The sequence below is a fragment of the Physcomitrium patens genome, chromosome 15 (genome assembly GCF_059467195.1).
Source record: "Physcomitrium patens ecotype Gransden chromosome 15, ASM5946719v1, whole genome shotgun sequence".
Taxonomy (NCBI): domain Eukaryota; kingdom Viridiplantae; phylum Streptophyta; class Bryopsida; order Funariales; family Funariaceae; genus Physcomitrium; species Physcomitrium patens.
The window spans coordinates 9,074,848-9,099,984 of NC_143424.1; the positions used below are offsets into that span (position 1 = coordinate 9,074,848).

The 25,137-nt window shown below is 36.8% G+C and overlaps 1 protein-coding gene and 1 long non-coding RNA gene across 2 annotated transcripts; both read right to left on the reverse strand.

The window, feature by feature from the left end:
• Positions 1-2,976: 2,976 nt before the first annotated feature.
• On the reverse strand, positions 2,977-7,062 carry LOC112292817 (linoleate 9S-lipoxygenase). The gene is made up of 8 exons (XM_024541655.3): positions 6,507-7,062; positions 5,838-6,356; positions 5,348-5,722; positions 5,147-5,232; positions 4,924-5,031; positions 4,520-4,833; positions 3,520-4,354; positions 2,977-3,395 (listed from the first exon to the last, which is right to left on the reverse strand). The coding sequence occupies exons 1-8, from the start codon at positions 6,898-6,900 to the stop codon at positions 3,210-3,212; spliced, it is 2,817 nt and encodes a 938-aa protein (XP_024397423.1). The 5' UTR covers positions 6,901-7,062; the 3' UTR covers positions 2,977-3,209.
• A 5,348-nt stretch (positions 7,063-12,410) lies between these two features.
• LOC112292279 (uncharacterized) lies at positions 12,411-14,316 on the reverse strand. The gene is made up of 2 exons (XR_002972669.3): positions 14,102-14,316; positions 12,411-13,527 (listed from the first exon to the last, which is right to left on the reverse strand). It is a non-coding gene; the product is annotated as an uncharacterized LOC112292279 (long non-coding RNA).
• Between the last annotated feature and the right edge of the window lie 10,821 nt (positions 14,317-25,137).

The window sequence follows — 25,137 nt, forward strand, 5'->3', positions numbered from 1 at the left end:
TACAAAAGAAATGAATTGTAAATCTACTACAGATCATTTGGTATCTTAGATATCCTAGCACATGCTCTAAACTTTAATTTAAAAGCATCCAAATACTATTTTCTTCATATCTCAAAAATCCAAAATTTTAAATGCCACAAAATTTTGTATGTAGTTTTATAACATAGTAATACAAATTTTTAGAAAATTTTAGCCAAAGATTCATCCAAATGCCCAAGATATGGATAAAACCAAACCCCTTACAAAATTAGTTCACTATCAAACCTCAATTTGGAAATGCTATCTTCAAGCAATCATTTCTCTTTCAAATCCACTTCAAACCTTTTATTTTTTGAATACAAAACAAAGTTCTTTAAATCAACTTTCCAAATGTACAATCCAATCTTCAAAAGCCCTTTATACGCCTACACTATATCCATAAGAGTGACAGTAAATACAAAATTGACACCTTAACTTTGAGTGCCTACATCTCTTTCACAAAAACTCCAAATCACACAAATTTTTCATCAAAACCATACTCGAGATCCTAAAATTGATGATCCAAATCTTTGATGTTCAAATGGTTTCAAAAGAGAAACCCTAATCCTTAACAAGGCCTTCGATAGTCTCTTTGAAGTCCATTGAGTATGAATTTTGGCCAATATGAATAGAGATTTTCATCATTCATCTCCATTCATCCATATGATTGGCATAACTCTTACTTTTTATACAAAAAACCTTCTCTAATCTTTTTTTCTAATAAGTTTTACATAGTATATGTGCTAAATACCAAATAAAAAAATAGAATGGAATTTTAAGAATCACCAATGTCTAATAAAGGTAACTCTAAATATATAAAAACTATTATCAATATAAAATCAACCTCAATAGTAGCTCGTTTAAACTAACTACTTCAAAGTAGCAATGTAACCACCTTTTGTAACTAATTAAAATTTAATAATGTCAATTTCACCACATTGTACAATAAATTATATATTAATTATATATATGCATTATTTTCACATGGTAGCCAAATCATAATACAACAATATATCCAACTTGGAAGACACATCTCTAATTTATAAGACGAGTTTCTTATATGTATGCTATCTAATTAGCTTATTCTATAAGCTACTAGCATATGCGATACATGATTAACTTGTTGGCCAAGTTTCTAATCTATCAATCAATTACAAATATGTCTATAATCAAATAAGCATCTATGAAGCTTTTAAGAAGCTACGCCATAAGATAATATCAAATCTACCTACATTTATCTTCTATCTAATACTTCTTATCTAAGTAAATATGTTTATCCATGACAATGCAATATGAATGTTTTACTCTTGTTGCAAGCTTACAATTAGTCTTTAGATGTGTAGCTTCTTTACATCATGCATTAATTTGCTAGGTTGTTTGTCAACTTGATAATGAGATCTTTGATATTTGTGGAGGCAATTGAACATGTATCAAAGAGGCGGTTGGCGTTTATAATATGTGGCTATAGCTACGGAAATAACATGGTACACATTGTGATTTGTGCCTTTGTCTTTGGTTTCTAAAGTATATTTGTAAAGTCTACTATTGTTTTATAATTGTATTGACTTATAGTAACTCATAACATGACTACAATACTAAAAATTTGTTTTTTGTTATAATATTTTTTAAAAATGCAAACCATTGATATTGCTCTAAACTTTCTTTATGTACTAAATTTATCATTACCAATAATATGATCAATATATATATAATATTCTTTGCTAATACATATAATAAAATTGGACAAACTTTTAGATCCATGATGCAAAAAATAACAGCTTTGAAAATATAGAAACATTTCTTGTCTATTACAATGATGCATATTGTTCACTTTGCATATCATGATTAGTTAACTATTTACTTTTTATTCATCAATTCTAATAAAACACATCTTCATTGCAAAAATTGTTCTAAAAAGAATCAATAGTGTATGTATGTATATGGCAACATGTAAAGTAAATTAGGACCCATACTTTCATAAAAAGTAAGTAATTTGAAGACAAAAAATCACAACTGAAAATGTTTTCATCAAGATCACAATGGTAGAGAGCTAATAATCATTCGCTACATTCAACCCTGTCAAGCTCGAGCGTCAGACGTCGGCAGCCTCGTGACTCCCATTCACCAGGAATCCGACCAAATTCACTGTCCTATTTTAAGTTCAATCCGACTCTGATGACGACGCCAGATAATTTTCTCAGACAGGGGTTTGACTCGAACTAAGCCAAAATGCGCACGAGAGACTGCTCCCGCCTATTTGTTGTCTGTTGTATTAGATTTCGGCTTATGCGTCGTCCCGACTTGCGGGCCCCTTCACCTGCAGTTTGTCGAGATGTCTGGATCAGCCGGATAAACTATCATACTTCTAGGTTCCACTAGCGTCAGAATTCTCTTTAATATTCAAATCATTCCAATGGGGACCACCAGTTTGCGTCTACAGTGATCTCTTGATCTTCATATCATTATCCGCAGACTGTCGAACTGTCATCGTATTGGGTGAGTTCTACCTGTGCCCGTTTCCAGGTGCCATTTGTCGTGCGCATGCACCGGCTTCAATGTCCATTCCGCAGGCATTGCCTCAATGCTCATCATGTCGTGCGCATGCACTAGCTGCGATGTCCATTATACAGCCATTGTCTCGACGCTCATTATTCTTTGCCAGCTCTCCGTTCAGATATTTCAAACAGTTTCTCTCATTTATGTATCGTCCGAACGAGCGGGCGTTTCATGGGTTTGTTAAAAAGCGACACTTCCCCGAAATGCAACATATTCAACGAAACATTACTTAAGAACCGTTGGCAAATTTGTTCAAGTATAGTCCTTACTATATGTATACATCAGTTGTTTGTGAAAATATTCTCGCACATACAACCGGTCAAGGTCGAACAAACCATACGGCACTGCCATTTCAGTTACTAAGCCCTACTCTTCTCTCAGCAACATAAACCCTCACCAGTCTCATTAGAAATTGATAGATTTATTTATATATCACAAAATCAAACCACAACACGTGAAGGTTGCAATGCTGAATCTCACTATCCGTTCGAACTGCTCCACACAACCACCACCTGTCTAAGTTACATGTACGGAGTGACAGCCCTCTACGATTTTTCCGATCGAACTACTTTACATAACCATTACATGTCTAACTTCTTTGTACGGTGTGACAGCCCCCACAATTTCCACCCAACCTATATGGTAATGCTGTTGGGCACACCCATGAATGTCACACCGGGCTTCGAATGAGGTCGGAGCAGCTGATAATTCATTTTCACAGGACCACCTCTGTTCTTCAGCTTCGGATCCGCGTTACGTGCCCTCATCACAGCGTCCGCTTCATTAACCCTCTCCTTAAAGCGCTTGAATGCGGCCAGTGCCTGAAACCAAAACAGCACAATTCATAAACCCAATGCTACTCAAACGTTCAAGATCTTTCATCGCATATGAACACATACATCACGGTTTAAGGGTCACGATTTCGGGGAGAAATTTCTGACATACTTCCGCATTATCGGTCCAATTTCCGTTACGCTCGCCTATGTACTCCTCGATCGGTGAGTGCGCCGACAGCACCTCGTACACAGACATCGCAGTTGTGGTGGAGTCGATGTTGGAGATGGACGTCAGATAATACTTCTCCGGATTCTTGTTGAAGTCTGCTTTGTCCTTCTCGTTGCCGTGCTCCGGAAGCAGGCGTCGGGTGAGTGTGGGATGGTGCGGCATGAATCCCGCGTAATCGTATTGACCGAAATTGACAGCCGCATGCAGGCACGAAGGTATCCAAATAACAGTCGTCAAAATGTCCACGAGAGCTTCCTTCGAGTTCAGCTCCGGCCACCCGTGCGAGTCCTTCTTGTCCTCGTGAGCTTTCTCCCGCATTTCGGTCCACCATGTCATGAGCTCACTATCTTGCAGCACAGCGGCGTCATCCTTGTAATAGATATCGACGTATTCCTTGTGCCACGCCTTCAGAGCGCCCCACAGCTCGAGCCCATCCGCGGCGTACGGATAGTCTTCCACCACAAGCCTCACTCCGTGCGGCGAATCCGGGTCTGGCACCGCCATGCCCCTGGCGACCAAGTCGGTAGGCAGTGCTTGCGACTCGAACGTCCACGTGTCTTTGTAGTTCACGGCAGCCATCTCCAACGAGTACGCGCGTGTTGTGAAGTGAGTTTCGATAGACCCACCCGCGGCGATCAAAGTCGCTCGTGCCTGCCGGTTGATCTCGAGCGTACTCTTGAAGTGTGGTGCCAACAGTTGCATGAGCGGATGCAGCTTGCTGAGGTTACGGTTCGAGCAAATGATCACCGCCTCCGTCACCGCGTGACACCGCGAGCTGTACACGCATCGAACTCAAGGAATTGGATGCTTCTTTCTTCTCACTAATCGGAAGAACACTAAAACGCAGAAATGACAGAAGGAAATGACGACGCAACAACGTTGACCTTCGTTCCCACATAGACTAGACCAACGAAGTAAAAGGAACACGGTCGGCACTCACAAGTGGCTAAAAACTTGGTGCGCGGTGATGTCGTTGTTCGAGACGTGAGCTTTCGCCAGCTCCCACTCCCAGTTCACTTTCCAAAGTTGATCGTCCTTTCGGGTGGTTAGCACACGGGTGATCCTCTCCTCTCCGACCGTCTTCGGGGGCAGGGCCAGTTCTATCGCGAGCAACTTCAGGATTCCATCCTTGGACAAGAAAAGAAGTGTTCGGGTGGCGTATGTTGCGCTGTTCTGTTGTGCGTTGATTTTCGCCACAAACGGGAGGAACGCGTCGTGGTAATCGACGACGAACAGCCTGTTACTTGTCACCGCCTGCAGAACAAACACCATCACAGTGCCCGTCAACTACGTCCACAAAGCGCCCGGACTGAATTGACACCCTGTGACAGCACATGTACTCACCTCTTCGACGCTCAGGCCTTCCAAGCTACCTTCAATATGGTCCTTGGTGATGGCGGATGTGGGATCACCGAATTCCGCAGGGTCGAGTGAACTCCTAATTGGAAACTCCTGACCATCGAGACCACGTTCACAGTCAGCGCTAATACCACCGCGTCCCAATCAACCTTCCGACAGGCACGAATCTTCACCCTAAGCCGATACCCATGAGGTCAACGACGATTACCTTCACCCGCGTGATCATCACCGGATTCAATCCCGCCAGAAATTCCCGAGCAAACTCGTCATTGCTTCTCCAGGACGTGTCGTCGGCTGTCTCACAACCAACACGTCCACAGTCAAACACTCCTACATTCGTACATCTGACATTAATGTGAGTTACGACAAGGACTGCAAATGCGACCCTGCATCGGAGGCAAGATCCTACCTTGCAAGAGTCGAGGGAGCGGGTAAAGGAGTGGATGCTCCATTTTTCCGTCGGGCCTCATTACTTCTTGGAAGAAGACCAGAGGATGCTGCTCCTGCTCCGGGATGTCTTCTTTGTCGGGCAAGACGTTGTTAATCCCTCCGACTTTTTCTCCCTTCTTCGCGTAGAGCTTCTTGATCTCCTCAACGGTATCGAACTCCTGCTTCCTCGTCACGAAGCCGGTCACCTTCGACGATACGGAGTGACCGATGGAGCGGAATCCGTCCGCCAGGAAATCGGACATCTTCGCGCGCTCGAAGGCCTCATCGCGAGGGATGTAAAAATCGCCCTTGCTCTCTCGCGTCTCGTACACCATTCCGGGAAATTTCTTCGCCTCTGCACGTGAATATGCCCACCACGGTCACTCCTCCCCGAAATAGCAAAGTACAAAACCTCTCCAGAATTTATCCAGTCTGGTAACCTGGGTCCCTCTCCGACCGAAGATACTTACCGACCGTGGTGTTGCGTCGACCTGTTCGCATTCTGCGAGGGAAGTGGTACATGTCATTGCCGCCCAAGTTGGGCCGCTCCAGTTCCTCGCTCTTCTCTATATTACCCAAATCGTTGTATATCTGATAATCGTAAATGCGGTCGCCGATTTGTCGTTCGCCGGTTCCGTCACCTCGAAGGTTGATAAGCTCCTGGTCCCTTAAAGCCTTGAGAGAAGCTGGAGTTTCGTCCGGCAGGTAGGCCGTGTTCTGGAAAAAAATGCGAGCCCCTGTCTTCTCGGTATTGTACACCCACGAGTTGGTGACGTAATGTGCCTTGCTCTTGTCATGGAGCTCCAGTTCGAACGACACCAGTAGGAACTCGTTCGGGTGGGCGTTCTTCACAAGGATGGCCCCTGGGACGCCAAATGACTTGGGCACGGTGAATTCAAGCACGAAATCGATGTTCGAGGCAGCTGGTCCTTCGAGCCCAGCCCAGTTTGGGAAGATCACCTCACTGCTCTTCATGCTCTCACCCGTCTCTGCAACAATTCCAACCACAATCGTCACAAATTAGCGGTTTCTGCAACAGAGTGAAACGCCGGCTAAATAAAGCACGATAGTTTAATAGTCTAAACGAGACCCGATTTGGAGCTTCGACGGGACAGCCCGCGACCGGATTTTCCACTTACTTGGGTCGACATCCTTGCTCACGAGCTGAACGGTCACGCGCTTTCCTCCCACAATCTCACTGGTGTCGTCCTGAATGTCCGCAACCCGGTCGATCAGGTCCAGCAACTTCAGCTTCTTCATGATAGTGGCAGTAGCTGTGTACTGCACGTTGTCGCCGGAGGATCCTTGAGTGGAGGTGGTGGTCGCAGTCTTCCTTTTCTCCCCGAAGCTGCTCAGCTTGCCGAGCTGCTTCGAGGCGGTCTGCAGCCATCCTGCTGGATCACCGCCCGAGCTGGCTCGCACTTGAATCGACTGCGATCGCCCGGGAGACCTCCCCCTGCTCACCACAAACCCTTCGCGGGAGCCGCGAAATGCCGAAGCAAGGCTCCCCGTCTCCAACCGGTTGAGCATCATGGCGTCTGGCAGCGCGATCAAACGCCAATATCGATCAAACCTCGCTATAAGGCGCACCGTCTGCCTCTTCCTGAGATGAGATTTGTAGAGTCGGCTTCTCTGGGGGGGCACTTCTCTTACAAGTCGAGAGCTACGAGTTCTTTCACATGCGCCGATCGTATCGGAGACAGCCCTGAACCGCTGGGCTTAGGCTTAATTTAAATCCTGGCCTTCTGGATACCTTGTTTACAGTGGGTCATCCCTGGTGGTCATTGCGGCTCGAAAGATCGCCGTTGACAAAGAGAAGTTACTATGAGCTCCGTCTCATTTCTGTTGAATTGTCCTACAAGCATGTCCAACTGACACATCCATCTTCAATCCACGAGTCTGCTTTCCGTTGCCTCTAGCAAGGGAAAACCCCGGCCCCTGTTCTGCCAACAACAGCTTCGGGTTCAGGAAGCCACTCATGCGGAGACTTGATAATTAGCACTACCTGGATTATTAGCCGTGCGAATCATGTGTTAGGTGCGGCAGGAGGGGTAGCAACTCGTTGCACCCAGTGATACCCCCAAGCAAAAGTGAAGCTGTGGCAGGCAAGCAATGCGTGGGACTGCCTGAAGTGGACAAACACCAACGTGGACAGCAAATGGAAATGGCAGATGACGAGACAGCGCCAGTCCACGTCACCATCTGCACAGTCACCTCTACCTTCGTTGTCTAAACCAAGCAAACAGAAGAGTTGGGATTACCTCGACTCGTTCTAAAATCTGAAACGTGCTCTCCGCTGGAATCTTTCGAACACGAGTGGGAATCATTCCTATTATTAGCCAATGCATTGTGAAGGGGACTGAAAAGAAACCGCATCAAATGGATCCCTCCCCACATTCAGCGTGCTTGTGACACACTTCAAAATGGTGTTTGTGGAAAAGTAAAACCTCGTCGGTCCACCAACTTGGTTGCGTTGGAGTTAATTTTTTCACCGATGGAGATATTGTAATGCACGGGCACATCGGATGTCCATTCGTGCGCGAAAGAAGGAGGCGGTAAGCATCTATTTCAACAGGGATCCAGAATTACGCTACTTGAGTCAAGCTGCTGAATGTACGGGGATGCAGGGCAAGGATTCTTGAGAGTCCCTGATATTTGACTCGGCCGAATCCCACCAAAAGTTGTCACCAATATGCTTTCTATTTGGAGTGAAAGCTATGACCTTGATAATTCGTCCGGAAATTGGCCAACCTCGCTTTTCAATGCGCTGCTTCGGCAAGTGCATCTTCATGAGGTCAACGTGGACACTCTTCAAGCTGCGGTCACTGGAATGCGAAGTCCTGGGATAACCTTGTGCAGCCACATCGTGTGGTCACGTGAGTCTCGAGGGTGCAATGCAGGACGGTGGAGGATATTTCTCGACTCCTCTGGTTGTCCATCTCCGCTAGTTCACGTTGATGACACGAGATGTTAGGGGCCCGAAATGGTTCTGGCTGGCAGTCCCGGTGCCAGGCATTTTGTGAACCGCAAGTGTGAATCGGTGGTTGTGGGAAACGTTCCCCACAAGAATATTCTAGTTTTACCCTTAAGGGTGCAGTATTACATGGTTGCAGTTGGACACGATATTAATTTTTAGTTTTTTGGTTTTTACATGCTTAACTGGACATTGTATTCACTGACTTCAATTTAAAGTTCAATATAGAACTCGTTTTACCCAATTTGCAATGATCATGATGAAACAGAACTGCCAGTCCGACAACAGTCAGAAGAATTATAAAAATATTCACTCACACTCATCGGATCTAAGCTGAAGGCTAAAATGTAATATAGTTTTGGTTTGTGGGGTAGGGCATGACTCGCCGCTGCAATGCCATGGTTCCAGAAGGAATCTGGACCGCGACTTTAATAGACCTAGTTGGGGACAGCGGTGCCCTGGACAATTATGATGGAGTGATATGGATTGCGCCAAATGGAGGTAGGTTTCATTCGCGCCTGCTCTACAATGAGAGTTACGTGCTCTGTGTTGCAGATATGTTTGGTTTGTTGGAGCTCTTTAATTTTGGATAGTATTCATTTATGTCGGCTGTTGTTGTGATTGGGGGGGGTGCAAGGTGGAAGTTGATGTGAGCAACTCGTACCTGATCACGTATAACTCGCATAGATGTAGATAAGGATGAGATTTAAGAATGATTGCTCTCTGCTAATGGATTTTATTTATTTGTTTATTGAAGGATTGAAATACACAATTGTTTATATGTAGTTTTGTGTTTGTTTAAGCGATTGAAGAGAACGTCCTTAATGCAAGATGGCAAAGCATAGGGTTATTCTAATAACAGGATTTTCATGAAGTACAGTTGCATTTGAACCCATTATAGTTGCCAGTGATCAACAATGAATGGAAGGTATTCAATACATCATTTGTGGAGTGGGATATTGATGTGTATTGAACTAATTTATTAACAAACAACAATTTGAATAGCACTAATTGTCAAAGACACACCAACACTGGTAAAGAAGAAAAAGAAAAAGAAAAAAGTAAGGTAGAAATAAGTAGAAATAATTAAAAATGATAATATCTTCTAGAACTTTTATAGAAGTTTTATAGACTTGAATTTGATTTTTTAAGTGTTGTAGGTGATTGTGATATTGAAAACTTGGCCAACAAGTTGATCATGTGTTGCATATGTTGACTTTTTGCTTAACAAGTTTATCACTTTTTGTAGAAGTTAAAAATGTGTTAAGGACATGAATCACAAAGAATCAAATGGTCAATACTATTGTGTCACTAGAATAGAATAGATAATCACTCAAATATATTATAATTTTTAACTAAAATAGCTATTACAAAAAACAAGAAAACTAAAGAGTCTTAAAATAAGACTAAGAGCAATAAAGACATTGATAAGAGTGAAGAAGACTTCAATCTTATTTCTTTATATACTATCTAATTGGGAGCTATAAGGCAATGTTCTATAGGACCTCCAACACATGTCCAACTATGAGCTAAAATAAAACCCTATTAATTGTTGGTTTATTCCAATTCACTTAAAAATTTAGTTTTAACTTGTTATATCATTTACTTACATTTCTAACTTAAAAGCCACCTAAATTATCTTTAATATTTTTTTCAAAGTATTTTAATAAATAATAAGAATTAATAGAATTGATACATGTAAAATATTAATTTTTAGAAGTTTTTATTTCCAAATAATAATTCATCATTGATCAAAAATTTATATTAGAATAATAATTTATTTGTGAATATTAATTTATTCTTAATCAAATTTTATTTTTAAATAACAATTCATCTATGAATAATGATTCATTTTTAGTCAAAATTTCTTTTTCAAATAATCATTTATTCTAATCTTAAATCCATTCTTTATTTAAATTTTGTCTTAGTATAATTTTTTATTTGTCATAATTGCATTCAATCATAAATTCCATCAAAGTTGAATCCTTGAAATTTGACAATATTATCTTAATGATCTTTATTTAGACTCTTAATTATGAATTTCATCTTCTAAATCCAGAACTATTAAGAATTAAAAAATTGTGTCCTCTATACCTTATTCTTTGGTATGATAGTGGACTTTAAGATGGCTTCTTTGATACAATTTGGAAACTTTAGCTCTCGTCTTTTTATTTTACAGTCCAAACTCACAAGGTTTCAAATTTAAATACTAAATAGTCTAATTCAATATTAATTTACTACCTAATATTAATGATTTTTTAATTTATAACAATAATGATAGAATTAAAATGATTGGAAGTGCAACATGCAATATATTTGAAAAGAATAATGGACTAGCTCTTCTAGGACAAAAACAAAGTTCACTAGTCATCCTTATATATGAGTAAGGAGTAGTTCACTTTGTTGGTTGTTTTAACAATACAGTAGCTTATTAACTTGTCAATACTTAGTCTAAATCTTCTATATAATTTCTTCTTTAAAAACTCTATCCAATTGAAATTTATAAATGTGTTCTAATTCAAGCACTCTTATGATGGCTATCTTCTAATATACTAAACCCTGGTGCAATTCTAATAAGACAAGAATTTCACTTCAAACCTAGATGAATCCATGATTGAAGTTTGGAATTTCAATGTCACTTTTAAAGATGGAACAATGACAAGTATAAATATAAACTTCAAAACAGCAATTGGCAAGGTGACAACCATTAGCAACAACCACTATAAGGCATTGTAGAAGATCACCAATGTATTATAGGCTATATCAATTAGATAGTAATAACAAGAAAGTAGAAGACTTTGATGTAGATCAAAACCAAGATAATCAATAGAGTAAAATCAATGGTATAAGAATCACTTTGGTGATGAACCACCTCAGCAATAGACATCCGCTTGGAGTTAAATCCAAATCAAACTTTTAACATCATAATACACTACAAACTTTTGTTTAATTAGATCTTTTGAATTTTAAAGTCTAAGAGCTCAATTCTTATTCTTAATTTATAAAACTGTACACTAGAGATAATATTAAAAGATACTTATACAATGCAAAAGAAACACACACAGCACAAAGCTTAGTTGATGAGACTTGCAACACTTCAATCATCCACAAATAAAATGTAGAACTACAACTAAATGTGTGAAGTCAAGAAATGAGAATTGAAAGAAAGCCTTATTGAAAAGGCAAATTTTGCAATCCATATAAATTATGGCTTTTACAATAAGATCCTACAACAACCAATACCATGGTTGTTATAATTAAAATGTCACCACAATCATGAAGATGAAAATAAAGATGAATAAAATAACAAAAAAAAATAGTAATGAAGACTAGAAAAAATAAATAAAGAAATAAAAAAATATTAGCTTGAAGAAGAATTGATGCCAATACAATCAATGAGAAAAATACAACCAAAAAAAGAACTAGTGTTGTAGAAGAATCAATGTCAACTGAACTTCCACAACTCCACTACAACACTACTTGAGTAATATAAAGATTTCTAGCTCACAGAGCTTGAACTTGATAGTAGCAATAATAACAAAGAAGACAATAATATCAAGACAAAATAAACAATAAGAAAAGAAGGTACAAACAACCCTAGAGGTAGCAAAATATGATAACTCTCTTCTCCCTCTCTCCTCTCTTTTCCTCTTTAGATTGCATGAAATGGCTCATGTAGATACAACAACTTAAAAGCTTGGCAATATAATTAAAGAGGATTTTGGAAAAAAAATCTTAAGATTAAATTAGGATTGAATTAAGAATTAAAATTAACCTAAAAAGGATTAAAGGACCATACTTCATAATCATATAGATTCTTATACACTTTGTTCTATATGATTATACAAATTGATAGAACTTTCTTAAGAACTATAATAAATCTCTATTAGATGGTAATTTATTCTAAATTTCAATAATCTAATTAACTTATGTATTTCACTAATTATAACTATTGCTTAAATTATTGTTAAACAATTGCTTAATCTCTCCAAATTAACTTCATTTCACATAATGAGCCTTCACAATCATCCATGCATGCAATGTCCATTAATTCATAAATTTTCACCTATTGAGGAAATTTTATATTTTATATTTATTTTTCATCCATCAATAAAATTTCATCCTTAAATGAGATTTTATCTCTGAATAAGATTTCATCCACATCTTAAATTCACCCAAATCCTAAGCTAACTTCATCCAAAAAATTCATCCAAATATTGTTCTGTCTACTAGAATTCTTAACAATATTACCTCAGCAGTTTTTGTGTGGTCGCATGGTTGTGATTTTGCCTTCCTAACTGTAACCAGAACTTGGCTACAAGAACCTCTAACTGCTCCACTCCACCACTATGGATCTTTTCAGCCTACTCATTTTTGCCTACTGGCAACTCGCCTTCTAATACGACGATGACATTAGCAGCGACTGCAATAATGGGAAGTAGAGTCAAATGGCCATCAACAAATTTGTTACCAAGCTCCAGCTTTTCCGCGGATGGCAACCACCTCGTTGATGAGGATCAACAACCCAGTTGTGGTCGATGGAATTGAGTCACCTCACTCCCTCAAGTAGTATAATTCCAATCACGTCAAATGTCTATTGACATCATTTTGTTTGTGCACACAATGAAGCACGAACTTAATGCGTTGGCCATCCAATCTATATCTCTCACCACAACGCTCACTAACTCCACATCCTTTAAGTGCACCTCTTAGAAGACCCAAGCTTAACCTGAACAACTTCAGTAGCAATCGGCACCAGACCCAACAATACTTCACCAGTGTTTAAAAACTTGCAAGATTAATGCTAATCCACACCCTGTGAATACGGAGTAGTACCCTCGCATTGCAACTCAGCTACAGTCGTCACCAACTATGACACAAATCGAAGGCAACAAAATTTAAATGTCTCGATTCAAAGCTCTTATCATCTCTACATCTGCCTCACAGCTTCACTCTAAATCGCCGGTTGGCAATTTCCTCGTTGCGGCAACCTCACGTACTATCCCCTCCAGCTCCTACAGACGACAATCACCACATAGATCGGAATCATCAACCCGGTCGTTAGCCCGGAGAAAATCAACAGCTGTCAACATCTTGCGTCCTTGCCCAAGTAGGGGAGTGAAGTGATGCGAGTTGGGATGGTCTGAGCATCAACCGGCGAGTGCAGGACGTGAGCAAAGCGGTTGCTGTGTAGGAGAGCCAAGGCAGTGAGGATGACCATGATGATCGGAAACCCAAGGAAAACAACAAAACGACAAAACGTAATCAGCAATGGCAACTCTAAGCAAGCGCCGCAGCTTGAAGAAGAAGAACAACAACAAGGACTCTACGGTGATGATGGAGATTGAAAACGGATAAAACCAAGAGCAGACACGAGGATCAGCAGCATGAGAGCAAGAGGAACACGATTAGTAGGAGCCGATCCACGAGAACAACCAAGAGAGGACTAACAGCAAGAGAAGATCACGGACAATAAAGAGAAGAATATCAACGTGGAATTAGATCAGGGACAGTCAGAATTGGAGGCAATCTGCCGTTCAAAACCAATGACAAACAGAAATAGGCCTTGATGACCAAAAAATCCCACGAACAACAGGGCTGTCTGCACCACCGCAGCCTCCTTGTAACTCAACAAGGAATTAAAACTTGGACATGCCAACATCTCCAATTGTACACTATAGTAACAAAGATGCAAGAGAGGAGAAAAAATAGAACCAGGAGGCGTTGGTGACAGGAGCTCCAACAGAACGGCAACCTTACCTCGCCAAAATCTGTCAACCCTCGCAACTGTACCATACTAAGCGGAGAGGTGAAATGGAACATAGGTGAAATGGAACATACTGTTCAGAGTTAAAGGTGCACGGAAGAGTATTATATTCTCTTACGTTACAATCAGGGAACAAGTTTTCGGGGATATCATCTACTGGAATAGTCGTCGTTAGTCAGGGTTGATGAATGGTGATCAGAGAGTAACCTCCAACACTTTGATTGTTGCACCAGATCTTTGTTGCTTAATTGCTTTTGAAACCAAGTTTTTGTATGAGGTGCCTCAGCGAGATAGCCTCGCATGTGCAACGTGCAAGTGCTTTATATTCTGACTTGCATGATGACTTGGATGTTGAGGTCTGTTTTTGAGAACACCAAGAAATAGGGGTTGTTATATTGGTGAATAGGTAGGCGCTAGTGGATATTCATCAATGTCTCATGCGTAGTCCACATCAGAAAAACCTTGTATGTGATCTCCCTCCTCTCTTAGAAACCACAGTCCAAGAGATGAGGTTTTTTGAAGGTAGTAGACAACTTGCTGAGCACTACGAAGGTGGAACTGTTGTGGTCCATGCATAACTCAACTAAGTAGCAAGGCGGCAAACATAATATCAAGACGGGTCTTGGTCATGTAATATAGTTTGCCAATGAGACCTTGATAATCGTGTTCGTTGATTGGGGTGTCTTTTTGAAGTTGTGTCAGTTTAAAGAGCGGAACGTGGGCTGTTGCACGAGGAGTCAGAGTGTAGTCATCAATGATTGATTGAACATACTCGACCTGATGGAGTAAAATGCTAAGCGTTGTTTGAAAGAACTGAATTCCTACGAATTTGTGCATGAGGCTCAAGTCAGTCATCTTGAATTCAGAATGAAGTAGTCTTTTTAGCGATGCAATAGTTGCTGAATTTGAACCTGTGATAAGGAGGTCATCAACATAGAAGACAAGGAGAATAGCAAAGGACGTTGTGCAAGTGTAATACATGTTTGGGTCGGCCGCGGTTCTAAACATGCCATGCTTTCGGAAGTAGGAGTCTATGCGGCTGTATCACGCTCTGGAGGATTGTTTCAGTCCGTAGAGTGAACGGTTCAGATTGAATGTTAAGTGTAGAGGATTGCGCATCTGGGAGACTGAGACATGAAAACATCTTCTTGTAAGAATCCGTTCAAGAATGCGGTGGCTACGTCCATATGAAAAATGTGCCATGCATTATGTGCGGCCAGCCCGATAACGAGACAGATGGACTCCTACCAAACAGTAGGAGCAAGTGTTTCAGCAAAGTTAACCTCATGTTGTTTGAAACCCCTTGCAACAATGTGAGCTTTATGCTGAGGTGGACAACTGTTGATGCTGAGCTTTAGTTTATACATTCATTGGGCCAATATAAGGCAAATACCTAGAGGAAAAAAGAACGAGGTTCCATGTGTGATTTTTCTGGATAGAGTGCAATTCGGAATGCATGGCCAAAATCCACCACGAGGTTGTCTAAGGTGGGGCATAGGTGAGTTGCTCGCCTCCCTCTTCTATTACGCCAATGAAAGAGTCAACTAGATCGACGCAAACATAACTATCGTAGGAGTGTGGACAAACTTGGATCTGATTGGATTGACGGCACGTAGGGCAAATCTATAAGGGAAAGATCCGGAACTAGTAGCTTTTCAGGTGAAGAATGCTCGAATAGATCTGATGACAGTAATGGCAGTTGATGATGGATTGGAAGCGCGGATAGAGCTAGCGACAATGGACTCCGCAATATGATGAGGGCGGATTTTGTTGATCGAGCGTTGAGCAATAGACAAGCTGCCTTTGCTGCTTCGGCCCAAAGAGTAGGAGGAATTTTAGCATGCTGTAAGATACAACAGACAATATCAAGGATGCTGCAGTTGCGCCTTTCCACCACTCCATCATAATGGCAATTGCCGACGGATGCCATTATTCATGTAGTAGGTGGTGAAACAATGGGAAGTAAATTTTCCACCATTGTCGGATTAGAGCGATGTCAGGCTGTGCTTTGCATCTTTTTCAACCATTCTATGAAAGAATTTGAACTTTTCAAAGTACTCGTCTTTGGATTGAAGAAAATAGATTCAGTTTTTATTTTTTTATTTTTATTTTATTTTTTAAAAATAATCATCTATAAACGTGAGTAGATATTGGGTGCCTCCACGAGATTTGATTCTAAACGGGCCTGCAATGTCGATGTGGACAAGTTGAAGGGGCTTGGTTGATGCGGTTGTGCAATTTTTTGGAATTTTCTTCCTATTCTATTTTCTTGAGAGGCAGCTAATACAAGGGAAGTTTGGCACGTAAAAGCATAGTAATCCTCTTACTGCTTAAACTCTATGATTTGACGCATCCCTTGGTAATTAAAATGACCAAGTCTCTTGTGCTAGAGAGTGGCCAGAGGTGATGTATTATCTGAGTAGCTAAGTGCTTGCCGTGAGATGTCTCTGAAAATCCAACTATAGTTTCACCAATGAGCTTGTGTAAACCATTCTTCTTTTCTCTTACTGTTGTAGCAATGGTATTCCCCAAAGAATCATTGATGCAACATTTGAGATTGCAAAATTTAAATGAAAAATCCCTGTCTGATATAGCAAACAGACAATAGATTTTTCTGTATGCTAAGGAATTAGAGAACATGACGGATCTGTTGAATTTCTCCATTGGGGAATTTAATTGCAACATTGCCGATGCCCAATATATTATGTCCTTGTCCTCCCGCGGAGGTGATTCGAGTACCCATACTTGGTTTTATTGACAAAAAGATTGTCTTGTCCTCGGATATGTGGTGTAAGGTGCCCAAGTCTAAGTACCATGGGCTGGAGTTGTAGTTTAGTGTGTTTACCTTGAGTAAGTAGGCCTCGAACTTTTTTGAAGTTGATCCCTCTTCCTGTTCTGGATCATGTTCATAATTGCATTGATCTTCATCCTTGTTTATTTTGATATTGTGAATACGGACCGCCTGAAGTTTTCTTTTGATACTCGTCCCTCTTAAGACAAGACTCCATGGTTCTAACTCGTTCAATGATGTCGAGAAGTTCCCCTTCGAAGTTATCTCTCTTGTAATCAAGATGAAAAGAGTTATGAGTTGACATGTTCAAACCCAGTCAATTGCTGCTAGGGTGTGGCTGATAAATGCCTCAAAAATTTGAATTTTGCCTATGGTCCTTTGTGTGTGGGCCGCGGTCACTAAAAGAGGAATACCCTCTCGAGTGTAAGTTGCCGGGGCTTGAATGAGCTGGATTCTTTCGATTGAATCTGTCACTGTGAACATTGTTCCACCCGCCTTGATGGTGGTGGTAAGATTTGTATCCGCGACTTGTTCCTCCCCAGTTGCTGTAGGACCTTCAAGTATTGCTTGGAAACGCAAGAAGTGATTCGTTGTCTTGCTCCAGGTATGAGTCAAGGTTTCTGGATGTTTCCTCATCCAATAGTCAAGCTTCTAATTCTTTATAAGACAACAATTTTCTCTCGTTGAGAATAAGTTGCTTCGTAACGTCAAATTCCTTTGGTAAATTCTTGAGTGTATAATAAGTCATAACTTCTTCTGGAAGAGGGACTCTGACTTTATCAAGCAAGTCGGCGGCATCCTTCATGTCCATGAGATTCTCATCCATGCCGTTTGTCTTCCTTATGTTAATAAACTTGCCAATTTTAAAGAAACTCAACGAGGATTGTTGTCTGACTCATAGCAAGATTTGAGTGAGGTCCAACAATCATACGATTTCCAATACTGTCTAAGAAGTTTAAGAGTTGTACCATCCTTGACACTGCTCTTAAGTGCATTTTGAGCTAGTTGTCTAATCCTTTTTTCTTCTGGCATGGGGTCACTAGGTGCGGTGATACAATAGTACAATCCATCTCTCTTTAGGACATTTTGCATTCTATAACCCCAAATGCCATAATTTTCTAAACCAATAACATGGTAGATTTTTAATATTGTGGTCTGGCTTGTTACGTGGCTGACCGAGACACTTCCCACTAAGTTGGCTGTAAGCACTGGAGTAGCCTGGTGACTTATTGTTCCTCGTGCAAGCTCTCTAGTCTCTCTACTAGTTGTTTGGGAGTCTAAGGACGACATACCATTACAAAGTGGAGCACTGCTCATAGCTAATCTGCTCTAAAAACGTGTACTACAAGCTAAAGCTCTAATACCATGTACGATACTAAGCAGAGAGATAAAATGGAACATTTTGTTCAGAGTTAAAGGTGCACGAAAGAGTATTATATACTCTTACGTTACAATCAGGGAACAAGTTCCTGAGGGTATCATCAACTGAAACAATTGTAGTTAGTAAGAGTTGATGAATGTGATCAGAGAATAACGTCCAACAACAATGGCCACAATTCGAAGGTGAATCTACATGAAGATATATTCATGCGGAACTAGGGACGTAAGAGCACTACAGCAGCTGCAATGGACAATCGCAAAAATAGAAGCCAGGACGTTGACATGGCTTCCACTAAAACCAATATCTCTAGAATCACAATTTCAACAGATTGGCATAAGCGAATATGAGTGTCATCACTTATCGTATACCTAGATATATCATAGAATCAAAGAATCAAATTCAAATATTAGTTTTTAGGAATCCACCTATATAATAGAATAAAAATAACATGAAAAAAGAAGTTGACAAAGCAAAATCAGAGAAGGATACTCTCAAACCTACATGAGTAGGATTCCGCACAAAACATCATTTCCAAAGAAAAAAACCTAATAAAGATCTTAATCCTTCTTCAAACTTTTTTACTAGAAGAAACTATTTTTTTTTTCATAATATTATTAATTTTATATTATTTCATATTGAGGTTGATTTATGAAACCACAACAAGAAGTAATCTTGTCTCAATGGTATTAGTCTTTTACACTTGAATGGTTGATGCTACTAGTATAAAATTCAATTATCTATGTTAGATAAAAAAGAAAATTTTACATCAACTAATGATATAATATTTTGTAATAAAGACATGAAAAATCAAATGAACATATAAAAATTTATTAAAAAAAAAGCTTTAGAGAAAATATATAGGCATATGTAGTTATATTCAAATGCATAAGATAAAATAATTGTAATAATGAGAAATATCAGGGAGATAAAATACATGAAGATAGAGTGCAAGAAGGTTGAAAGTTGTTAAAGTAAGAGTAGAGTATGTAACAACATAGAAGATAAATTGGACACTTTAGAATAAGAAATAAGATAATGTAGAAAATATAGTACTACTAACAACTAAAAAAAGATTTTTTTCGTCAAAGAAATAGACTATATGGATAAAATATTTTAAAAAATAATCTAAAAATATTACTAAGTATATAATGTAATTTATATTACTAAGTATATAATGTAGTTTATTCTTATTTATTTACTTTTCAATACTTAGATGATCATATTGCATCTTTAAAGAATACTTATTGTGCTATTTAAAATTTAAAGAAGACCACCAAAAGTAGTCCATTCACCTACATATAGTTTGTACTATCTACTACACTCTCTATTAGTAGAAACTAATTCTATCAAAAAAATGTTAATTTTTTTAGTATCCTACTAAATAAATAATGAGAATTATAATTTATCAAAATAATTACGAAAATATTATATTAATTATCTATAAAAGAAATTTTAAAGAAGTACAATCAATAATGATATTATAAATTTAATACTATAATATAAAAAGATTTATTTATTTTATTATTTTTAAATTATTTAATAGATAATTTTATAAGTTAATTTCTTTTTATATATAGAAAAAAAAATAAGTATGATTTGATTTGAATATATCTATTCAATTTCTATAAAAATAATTATTACAAAATAAAAGCTTGTATTAAAATAATTATTTTATTTGAGCTAAAAAATATACGTACTATACAGTAGTAGATTATAATAAAAGGATTTTAAGTCTATCCAAAAATATTTTTAGAAGTCTTTTTAAATGATTTTTAATCTATAGAAATATTAACAATTAGCTTTAAAAGCATAACTTTTTTGACAAAAAAGTGCTGAATATATGCACCAAGTTGCAAAAGAAATAATTTTTATATATTTAACATAATACCAAAAACAATTGAGTTAATAAGTTTTAAATTAAGTTTTAGATTAAAAATAAAATTCTAAGACATATAAATAAGATAACAATCAAATAGTACACTAATATTCTACATAATAATATAATTTTATATCTGTTAGTTCAAGACTAAAGATGTAGCAAGTCATAAGTAAATTTTAAATTTACTACCAATTGACTTATTGTAGAAAATATAAGACATTAAGATCAAATTTGTTAATAATATGTGTTTTCTAATCAATCTATAAGGCAAATTAATCTCATGTATATTAAATATATAGAGAGTCTAATTCATTCAGCTCTAATTTTTTTAAATTGATTGTAAACTTAATCTTTTTTGATGGCTTCATTTCTTTAGGATTAATCTAAGGCCTTATACTTTATCAAGATCAAAGTTTTATTATACATTGATAGCACTCCAACTCTTGTTACAAGTATGAGGTCTTAATGAGATTGTTGCTTGTCAACATCAATCATGTTACGAGGACAGACAAGTACCAAAAGAATTGAAAAACATGCACTTCATTTGTATAATGATGAAAGTTCATCCAACAATGAGATATTTATAAAGTATTCCTTCAAAAGACCTCAAAATGTTAATGATATCCAACTTGCACTTTTATCCATCCATCAACATCCCATCTATTGATATTTGGCTCGGATAAAAATAAAATTATCTTAGTGAAACTTTAATTATATATAATCTTTTGTCATCTAATAAAATATAGATCATTGCATACATATTAGCAACATAACATCAAAGAAATTAAGATATTATTGGATCAAGTGAGCCTTGCTCCGTGCTTAATGAAAAAAAGTAAATAAAATATTGTAGAAAAATATATCTTAACAAATAAATCTTAGAGAGATGGTAGAAATTAGGTATAAGTTCTCAAGTTGTGAAATAGGAGAATAAAATAAGTTATTGGGAATTCAAAACTATTATGTTTAGAAGCTTAAGATATTTGCAATTCTAAAACAAAAAAATATGTGGAGTCTAATAGAAGCAAAGATATTAATAACTTCATTTCATATATTTATAATAGAAAGATCATACACTAAGACACAACTAGTAGAAGCAAAATAGAGGAGACAATCAAAACTTACCATATTAATAGTAGATAGTTTGATTGGAATAATATCATAATATAGTAATCTTTTATATATATGAGACATGCTTAGAAATATGATTAATGCATGAGATTAACAACAAATTATATTATTAATAAATAAATTGATATAATTAATAAAAAAAATAATTAATATAAGCATCTTAGAAAAAAATTAAAATAATATTTTACAAAAATTACCTCAGGAAATTAAGAATTGATACTTAAAAAGAATTGGTTATGAATTAAGGTTGAAATCAGATCCCAAAGCACAAAACTATACACTTACAGAAATTTAAAGATTTTTTGATTAATAGCAAATAAGAATTTGCTTTTTAAATTAAATTAAAAATTTTCATAATTATAATTGAATTAATTTTAAATAGCATCACAAAGTTTGAAAACCATTAAACTATGCAATTAAGAGATATTGGCTTTAAAAGATTTATATCAAGATTAAAGAAAGAGGCTAGACTAATACCTAAGTGGATTTTAGAATTTATCTTTTATTTGGTAAGTTTGATTTTCTTCAAATTTTTTGTGCTTCCTATCAACTTCATAATTAAATGGTGTGAAAATTTTGACTTGATATCTATTTTTCTATTATTAATTATTACAATTTTAATCTATTGTAGAATCGATTAAGAATTTGTTTAAGATTTAAGATTTTATTAGGATTTGATTTAGGATTTGATTTAGGAATTAGAATTTGATTCTTGATTAGAATTTGATTTAGGATTTAAGATTTGATTAGAATTTAATTAGTACTTATTTAAAATTTATTATGATTTATCTAAAATTTCTATTTTTAATAATTCTTTAATATTTTTATTTTTATATTCTTTTAAGATTTTTTTATTTTTTTATTTTTTTATAAAATTATTTCTAATTTTTTTATTTTTTTTAAATAAATCTTTAAGATTTCAATTGAATTTGATCAAGATTTGATTAGAATTTTAAGATTTAATTAGAGTTTGTTTAGGATTCTTTTAGAGTTATTATGACTTTTTTGCAATTTTTATTTTATCTTCTATAGTTAGATACCTAATAAATTTTTAAGCAAACTTGATGTAATATAATAATACAAGACAACACTGATCATAGCTAAAAACTTAGAGAAAAAAAATCAGGTATATGTTTAAAATGACAAATCTTAGATATGCAAAATTATATCTGAATATTGACCTACAACACACCTAAAACAGGACTAGAATATCTCAAAAATCCAAGACCCTTCTAATCCATAGCAACATAAAGCCTTATTACAAAATAGGACAAAATAAATCAAAATAAAATTGAACAAAACTAAACAAAATAAGACATAAAAGACAAAACTAAACAAAAGGATGCAAAACCAAACTATACTAAGGAAAAGGATCCAAAGCCATGTCGAATCAAATGTCCCAAAAGGCCTTGATCAGTCCTATTTATACCTTATCCTATTATCCTAGAATTTCTAGAATGTTCCTAAATGGTGGATCCCATCTAGATAACTATCTTAAATTCTTTTTTTAGAAGGTTTTATGATGGATTCTATCTAGATAACCACCTTAAGCCTTTTCTAGAAGGTTTTATGGTAGGCTCCACCTAAATAACCGTCCTAAACTCTTTTTAGAATATTCTATAGTGGATCCTACTTAGTCCACTAATCTAACCTCAATTCTAAAAACTCCCTTGGTTCTAATTATCTATCCATATACAATTATCTTATCTATACCCTATTATAGTTAATATCCCTCTATTAATACAAAACATCCTCGTTTTGCTCCCAATGGTATATCCGAATTGTCTTTTGGTAATTGATGAGATTTTGTGCAGGTTCTCTTGTTACATCATGAATAGGATAATGTTTCCAAAGAACTTTGTACTAAAGTTACGAATGTCTACTACTACGGTGAAAGTAGCGATGTTCCAAAATGCTATCCACTTCACGTTTATGTTGGCCATCAAGTACAATTGGTGGTGGTGGTGGTGGTAGTGGTTGATATCAATCCGGAAAGTGCTTTGACTTAGTATGAAATTCCTTCAATTGTAAAATATAGAAGACTGAATAGATCCAAATATATGGTGAAAGCTTGAGACAATATGCAACATCAAAAATCATTGCAAAAATGCAGAAAGGTCCATGCCACTGAGGTACTAATTTACGAATTTGAATTGATGTAGCAAGTGGCAAGTTGGCATTGAAGAGTAACACCTATTCACCCTTTTAGAAGGTCTTGTATTGCCAATGGTTATCCGCTGTCATGTTGTGGTTCGGCTACCATGTGAAAATAATGTGATTATGTATTTAATATATAATTTACTTAATAACATGGTGAAAGCCATGTTACTGGATTTTAGTTGGTTGTAGAATTTGATTAAATTACTACTTTAAAAGGAGGTTGTTTAAAAGGATTATTATTAGAATTTATATAAATTTATTTTCTTTTGATAGTAGCTTTTGAGATTGATTTTTTTGGTAGTAATTTTAAATATTTAGAGTCACCTTTAATAGACATTGGTGACCCTTGAAGTCTTATTTTGGTTCGTTAATTTGGTGTTTAGGGCATATATTAAATAAATCTTGTAAAGAAAAGAGTTGGAGAGGGATTTTGGTAATAAAAAGAGAATTTAGGACATCCATATAGATGAATGGATATGGATGATAAAAATCTCCATTCCTATCGGTCAAAAATCATGACCAATGGGCTTTGAGGAGGCTGCTTGAGGCCATATTAGAAATTAGGGTTAGTTTTTCAGGGCCATTTGAGCTTTGAAGGATAGGAACAGTAAGTTTAGAGTTTTGGCTATGATTTTGGTATACATTTTGTATGCTTTGGAGTTTATATGAAGGAGATATAGGCACTCAAAGTTAAGGTGTTGATTTGAGAGCTATTGTCACTCTTTTTAACATAACGCACGCATATGGATGGCAATTGAGGATCGGTGACTGCGACTAGAGAGAAAACTTTTGCAACTACACTTTTTGTGTACTGCTTGCTAGATTCCAAGTTGAAGTGAAGGAGTTATTGGATTTTGAAGTCAATGCATGCAATCTAAGGGTGGTAAGTGACCTGATTTACTAATGGTTGTGTCTTGAGCTATATCTTGAGCAATTTGACAAGATTTTGACTAAAAATTTCAAGAAATATGTATATTCATGTTAGTAAACTTTGTACATAATTTTGATGACATTTGAATATTAGGTTCTTGAAATGTTAAGAAAATAGTGCTCAGGTGCTTGTAAATTAGGGTTTAGAGTATCTACTATTGTTTCTTAGATGCCAAAAGATTGAAAGTGAATTTGTAGTTGGATTTTTTTATAGTAAAACTTAAGGATGAGTTCTACCTATCTTGTAAATTTGAAACAAATTAAATACTTAGATCAAGAGTTATAAATTCCTAAAGTTTGGAAAGATAAAATCCTTCGCAAGTAAAATATATTTTGAAGGGATTTTGCTATATTTTGAATTTTATGCAAAATAAAGAAGTTTTGGAAGCTAAGACAAGATACATATAAAATTTTAAGCTAAATTCTATACAGCTAGATATTGAATGTATTTCCAGATAGCAAATCACGTGATACAATATTACATACTGCTTCTGTCAATTTTGTGCAGTAAAGAGGTGGTGTCGTTCCTCTTATAAGGCCATTGTAAACTATTGTATAAATTCCTCTGTCGTTGGTTTGTTGATGCTGATGGAACGATGGAGAGTTATTGGCATAATCGAATGCTAATTAATATTAAGAAAAAATGGTAAATGATTGGTACTTGCTTGAATACTATTATTATAAGTAAACTCCAAGAACATCAAATATTCATCCTAATCAATTATAATGAACCACCACAAATACCTACAGCATATCC